Genomic DNA, 6,797 nt, shown 5'->3' on the forward strand with positions numbered 1-6,797 from the left:
AGGCATGATTGTGACCCATCAGAAGACAGTGTTTCTTTCTGGTGACAAAACCATCCCTGCTTCTTCGGTCCCTTTGTCAGCAAATGCCTCCCTTACCTCCTTGCGCAAGCCTGAAATTTTGGCACATTTTCAATGGCTCTCTGTCTGAAGCCTCTGGTACGCCAACAGCACCAAACCGTCCTGACTCTTGAGCACCCATCTGCCCCATCCTCTCGGGCATGGGCTAAAGTTCAGGCCACCATCATGTCTCATTGAAATCTCTCCCTGTTTCTCCTGCCTCAAGTCTCGTCTCCCTTAATTCACTCTTCATCTACGCCAAAGAGATGGAAAAGCCAAGATTCTTTCACCAATGGTCACTTTTCAGAGCCAGAGAACACACACAGTTTGCCTTCCAGCTTCTCTACAAAGCCCTTTCACGAGAAGTGCGGGTGATATAATCTTTGCCACAGACTATAGTGATTTTTTTTCCAACCGGGGATCACAGACAAAGATTCCATAGAATCAGCTAAACAATTATTTGTTCAACTTGCTAAAAAGTGAGTCAGCCGTTCTCGAAGATCTCAAACGCCCCATTCTCAGTTTAGAAGAGAGCTTTGCAAGACCTCGTCATTTCAGAGGTTTTACCAAAAGAGAAAGTTCACTATTTAATTATTTGGGATTATGGACTCAGCTTTCAGGCATCACAGAAAGGTGTGTTGAGAAAGGTGGACCTGAGCTATAGAGAAGGTAACAAAGAGGACTCACTCCAGTCAGAGACGTTCTGAACTCTGGGAGAAGTCGGCTGATGGGACCGAGTGGCCACCAGGACTGACCGTTCATTGTGTCAGGCTGGACACACATTACCCTATGACATAGTTATGATCATCAGCATGATTTTACAAAGGATGCTTAAATAACTTCCTGAAGATTCTAGATCTGGTAAGTGGGAAGCCAGGATTCAAACCCAGGATACAAGGTCCTAAATTCGCAGGGGTCATTTCTCATTGTTTTGACATAGATTTTTGTTTTTATTTATTTTATTTTATTTATTTATTGAGTTTTGGTACTCACGAAACTCATTTGAGGTAGATTTTCCCATTCTGGAGATTTGGTTATTCAGGGTCAAGAATTTAAAACTTGCCCCATGGAACTGAGTGAGTAGCAAGGCTGAGGTTGAAACTCGAATGTGGCTTCTCCCAAAGTCTGTGAGTTTCCCCTGCGCCTTCCCAGACAGCCTCTCACAGTGGAGCCACTGCCGAGTGACTGAGTCCCTGGCAATAATCGTAAAACCATATTCCAAAACTCTTCCACAAGACCTGTGTACTTAGCAAATACTGTTAAAATGGGGTTCTGACCAATAAAAGGCCAGGAAAGTTAGTATAAATTGGAGGAGCGGGTGAAGGTAACTCTAAACCTGGGCTGCGATATCCACACAGCAGATCCTCCTTCAGTCCTCGGCACGATGAGGGGCCCTGTCATCACTCTCTTTCTGTTCTCTGTGCTGTTTGCCATCTCAGAAGTGAGGAGCAAGGACTCGGTGAGGCTGTGTGGGCTGGAATACAGAAGGATGTTCATTTACATCTGTGCCAGCTCCAGGTGGAGAAGGCTCGCGGAGGGGAGCCCTCCGGTTCAGCCAGGTAATGCCAACTCCTTCATTTCCTCCCACAGGTCTCTCTTATTTTTTTCAAGCTGTTTTCCACCACAATTATTTTAGCAATTTTTTCTTTAAAAGCCATGTCAAGTTATGGGGTTAACTAAAATATATACTGAGGGTGGCCTGTAAAGAGATGACCGTGCTACCCACCTTCCAGAAGTAAGGGCCTCTGTCCTGAGTCTCCTGTGGGGATCCTGTGATTGTGAACGGGCCTCGGTGAACTCAGGCCAGAGCAGGTGCTGAGGGGGACCGGGAGGGCAAGGAGATGCATTTCCAGGGGCCTGCTGGAGTCTTTTACACACAGAAAGGGACAGACTATAGCAAGGTGGAAAGCAGCCAGCTGTCAGTTTAGAGTGAGGGGAAGAGCCTGCCTTTACTGAGCGCTTACTAAGTGCCTAAAGTGTCCCAGGCCACACTTTGGTCAGCTCTCTCATAAGGCTGCTGTCAACGCACACAGTTATTTTTCAGGGTTCACACGGGCTATTTTCCTTTATAGCACATCACTGTTAACACTGGAAGCTTCTGGCCCTTAGGCACAGGAAGGGGCCAGGTTCTGATGTGGCTGCTGCCGGGCTGTCCGAGCAACACTGGGCTCACTGCAGAGGAAATTCTGCACCATGAGGAGGGTGGAGATAACTGAGTTCTTCTCTAAATGTCTAATTTCCCAAAACCAGACCAACATTCAAAAGAAAACCATGCACAGATTCCTTTTCCTTGCAGAACGCAGCTCGTCCCCAGGGGAGGACGCCGCCCTCTCCGCAGGCCTCTCATGGGCTCTGTTCTTTTCTCTCCTGTGCAGCCCAGCTCCCAGATGCACCTGAAGTTTCCAAGGAAAACACCGCACGAACCCTTCTGATGGCGCCTGCCTCAGGGGAGGACCATTCGCAGGGTGGACAGATGGCCACGGCAGGGCTCTGGGAGGCGAGGAAGCGGTCAGCGATGTCCAGGCAGGACCTGCAGACCCTGTGCTGTGCCCGCGGCTGCTCCCTGGCAGAGTTGAGCGCTCTGTGTTAGGGGACAGGTGCCCTGGGGACGTGGCTCCCCACCGGCCTGAACCTGACAGTGTGATATTCCAGTGAGGCTTGGGGAGGGCGACCCTTCTCTAGACAGTGTGATGAATGGTTAAAACCTCAGTGGAGTCTGTCTCCTCCTTTGCCAAGGTGAATGCCCTGTTTTTGTTGTTTGTTTTTCAAATTCTAACTAATGCTTTGAAATTTCAAATGCTGTGCAAAATTATAATAAAAATGCTATAAACCAAGCTCCCTGTGATGTTTTCCTTTTAAAAACATTGTAAGTAACTTTTAAACAGTAAATAGAAAATGCTACTGGAGGAAAACCTAGAAAAATACACAAAAAAAGAAGAGAAAACGCAGCTGTTTTCTCATCGTCCAGAAACCACCGTTCCCAACTTTTGGAGTACTATGTATTATTATTGAAAATTTGAACATTGCAGCAATGGAAAATCTTCCCGTGAAAAGCAGGAAAGCCAGAAACCATTCAGGAGGTTTTCTGTCTGTCCAAAAACATCCTGAATTAAATTGAGACATAAAACACTGGGGAAATATTTCACTCAGATGACAGCCTAAAAAGCTAATGTTGTTAATGTAAAAAGGCTCTGAAAATTGATAAGAAGACTAAATAAAAAATGTGCGAAGTGTACGGACAGACTAATTTATGGCCGGAGACACACGAGTAAGGAGCCAATAAACATAAGCTGATGACTCTGCAGTTGAGCTACGGCAGATAAACCAAGGGACACTGAATATTTCGCCTATAAGAATCACACATTTTTGCAAGAGTAATGACATCACAGGCAGCTGAAGATATAGAGAGGTAGGGACTACCAGATATGTCTGGTAGGAATCTGAATTAATGCAGACTTTTAGGATAGAATCTTCTGATATGTATTTAAATTTAAAATTCCCAGGCTGGGTGTGGTGACTCATGCTTATAATCCCAGCACTTTGGGAGGCCGAGGAGGGACGATTGCTTGAGGCTAGGAGTTCAAGACCAGCCTAGGCAACATAATGAGACCTGGTTTCTACCCCCCCCCAAAAAGACCAGGCATAGTGGCCAACATCTGTAGACCCAACTACTGAAGAGGCTGAGGAAGGAGGATCACTGGAGTCCAGGGGTTCAAGTTTACAGTGAAGTATGATGGCACCCCTACACTCCAGCCTGGGTCACAGAGCAAACCTGTGTCCAAAAAAATAAAAAGAAAAATAAGTAAATACACACACTAAGATGTTACTGGAATATACTAAGATATCTTAAAGAAATCACTCAGATTGTTTTCGGTATTTGCCATTGTAAACAAAAGTCCTAAGGACTGACATTTTACTTCTATGGGATAACTTACCAAGTTGCTGAGGGAAGGAGCATATGTATTTTTTTTCATTATTTTTATGTTTTTTAAGAGATGGGGCCTCAGTCACCCGTGCTAGAGTGTAGTGGCACAGTCATAGCTCAGTGATCACAGCCTTGACCTCTGGGCTCCAGTGATTCTTCTGCCTCAGCCTCCGAGTAACTGGTATTATAGCTGCACGCCACTACACCCAGCCAATTTTTTAAATTTTTATATTTTTCTGTAGAGACTGGGTCATGCTGTATTTCCCAGGCTAGTCTCAAACTCCTGGGCTCCACTGACCTGCCTTGGACTCTCAAAGTCTGGGATTCCAGGTGTGAGCGCCATGCCGAGCAGATATTTATTAGGTGTTATAAATCTATTTATGTAAGTACATAGAAAAAAAAAGAAGAAAAGTGGGACTTAATCTCTTTATTTAAATAAATCCTGCAGCCCTGTTGTTGGAGAAAAAGAAGATAATTTGTATACGAGGTTAAGAAAGGCAAACGGCCCGTAGACGTGTATTATTTTCAATGGAACTTTATATCAATCAACAAAATGAACTAAAAATTCAGACGCAGTTCTGAAGTTAGTAAATTGAGTTCTCATTTATTTAAGCTTTGTATTTAGTTATGATGTAATAACATAACCTTTATTAGGAGTTTCTTATAATTTCTGTCTGAAATAAAAATCATGTTTATACTGAATTTATGTAGTCTAACTCAAACAGTTCAATTAGCGTGTTCTATCTACATCTGTTTATCAACTGTCTATCGTACCTGCGTATTATCTATCTCTCAATAGCACTGACTTTTAACTGTCCACTAAAATCTCTCCTCCTCCCCCTTGGCACATGGCCAGACTACACTTCTCAGCCTCCTCTGGGAGTGTGTGGTCATGTGACCGAGTTCCAGACAATTAAATATGAGCGGTGGTAACACGCCCCTTGTGAGACTAGTCCGTAAATCTGCCACCCTGCCCTGAACTTAGAAGCGCTTTGAGCTGTTTTATGTTTGAGTCTATTTTTAAAGCAATTGACTTACTGAATATTTCATACTGTTTTACACAAAAAGAGATCATATAGTACAAGATTAGAGAAAATGCAGAAAACAAAGTACTGAGTGTTAAAGGGTAACTAGCTACAGACACATGGCAATTTAACAAAAGATATGATAACGGCATGGCAATAATGTGAAGGTTTCACTGTTGATTATATTAGGTGATGGCCCTGGAGAGGTCCTGAATTCTAGGCATACTCTTGTCTATCCCCACTGTGTATAAGCACCCCTATTTACCTCCCAAAGGGCTGAGATTACAGGTTAGTACATGACTTTTAAGTGAATTTTTACTTATTTGTACACAGATGAATTGCTGGAATACTCCCAGTTATTAATAATGTCTTCTCTTTTTTATTATATACCACTGTGCTTTATTTGCTAGCATTTTTGTACATAATTTTCTTTTTTTCCTTGTATTTGTTTGTTAATTAATTAATTATTTTTTATTAAATCATAACTTTATACATTGATGCATTTATGGGGTTCAGGGTACTGCTTCGATATACATTGTGTAATGTTTACATTGAACCAAGTAACACATCCATCACAATTATACTCATTTCTTAGTGTTGCACATAATTTTCATAAACAACATGTGTCTTTGCTGTCATATGTTTAAGTGATTTTGATATTGAGGTTAAGGGAGCCCCATAAAATGAGTTGGAAAGTGTTCCTTCTTTCCCTAATCTCTCAATGTTTCAGATTGGCGTTATTTCTTCTCTAAGTGATTATGCCCTTAAATGGCTTTTACTTAGGCTTGTAAACTGGGATACAAGAAATTTAATGATACGTTAAAAAGAAATTCTTATAGGTATCCTATCAAAATAAGGTTCTTTCCTTAAAGGAAAATATAAAGCTATTAATAGCATAGTTTTATAATTAATAACATTTATTTTTCTTTAGTTTCAAAACGACATGATTAATCTCTAAGCTTAATATCTCTTACATGAATTTTAAAAAATATTTCTCAGTATCTCCTAAACAGTTCAGGCCAGACATTCCGTCTTTCTGACGGTTACATGGTCCATCTTCATCATAACCCTGACCCTGACATCTTTCCTTTCTAGATCACAGAGGCAAAATGAATCTCCGTGCTGCCCATACTGGTTATACTGGTTCCTGGCCTTGTGAGGCAGGGAAATAGCCTGGTGGGTGGTTGGAAACCCTACACGTTTCAAGTTATATCCTGCATTAAAGTGAAATAAATTGTGTACCCGAGTTGAATTGGCAACAACAGAAATTGAGATTACCAGAGATTTACATCAGCTACTTCACACATGTGCCTCAGTGAGCCCTCTAGCAGTGACTATTCATACGTGTGAAGGGAAGAGAAGACACGAATTCCAATGGGCACCGAGACAGGAGAGCAGAGTGGCAGGGAGCAAAAGCGTGGAGAGGGACCAAGGAAGTCTGCAAAGCCAACCCTCTGCATGGAGGAAGCCAGCGTAAGAACAGGTCAAGGTTAGCAAAAGAGAGGCTGGACTTGGGAATGAACAGGACGGTGTGATAAACGTGGACTTGAGGAGAAAGTATTTGTTATTCACAAATGCAGTCGTAGATGATTCCAGGCTTCAGAACAATCCTGGTAATCTAGGGAATGACATTATGGAGGTGAGCAGAAATTGCAAAAACTTCCGCTTGGTGTTTTAGGATATAGGTTCTACAGAAAAAAATTAGAAGCTGAGAACAAGCGTCTACCGTAGATCAGATAGTTCACACACAGTTTTCCTTTCCGTCTTCATGATAAGAATGTAAGTAGTAG

The 6,797-nt window shown here is 42.5% G+C and overlaps 1 protein-coding gene across 1 annotated transcript; it reads left to right on the plus strand.

Annotated features, from left to right (window-relative positions):
• The first annotated feature begins 1,441 nt into the window (after positions 1 to 1,441).
• On the plus strand, positions 1,442 to 2,647 carry INSL5 (insulin like 5). Its single transcript, XM_003784241.1, has 2 exons — positions 1,442 to 1,616; positions 2,433 to 2,647. Exons 1-2 carry the CDS (start codon positions 1,442 to 1,444, stop codon positions 2,645 to 2,647), a joined length of 390 nt encoding a protein of 129 aa, XP_003784289.1.
• Positions 2,648 to 6,797: the final 4,150 nt, after the last annotated feature.

This window comes from Otolemur garnettii, unplaced genomic scaffold, assembly GCF_000181295.1.
Source record: "Otolemur garnettii isolate 467f Iridium unplaced genomic scaffold, OtoGar3 scaffold00010, whole genome shotgun sequence".
Lineage (NCBI taxonomy): Eukaryota > Metazoa > Chordata > Mammalia > Primates > Galagidae > Otolemur > Otolemur garnettii.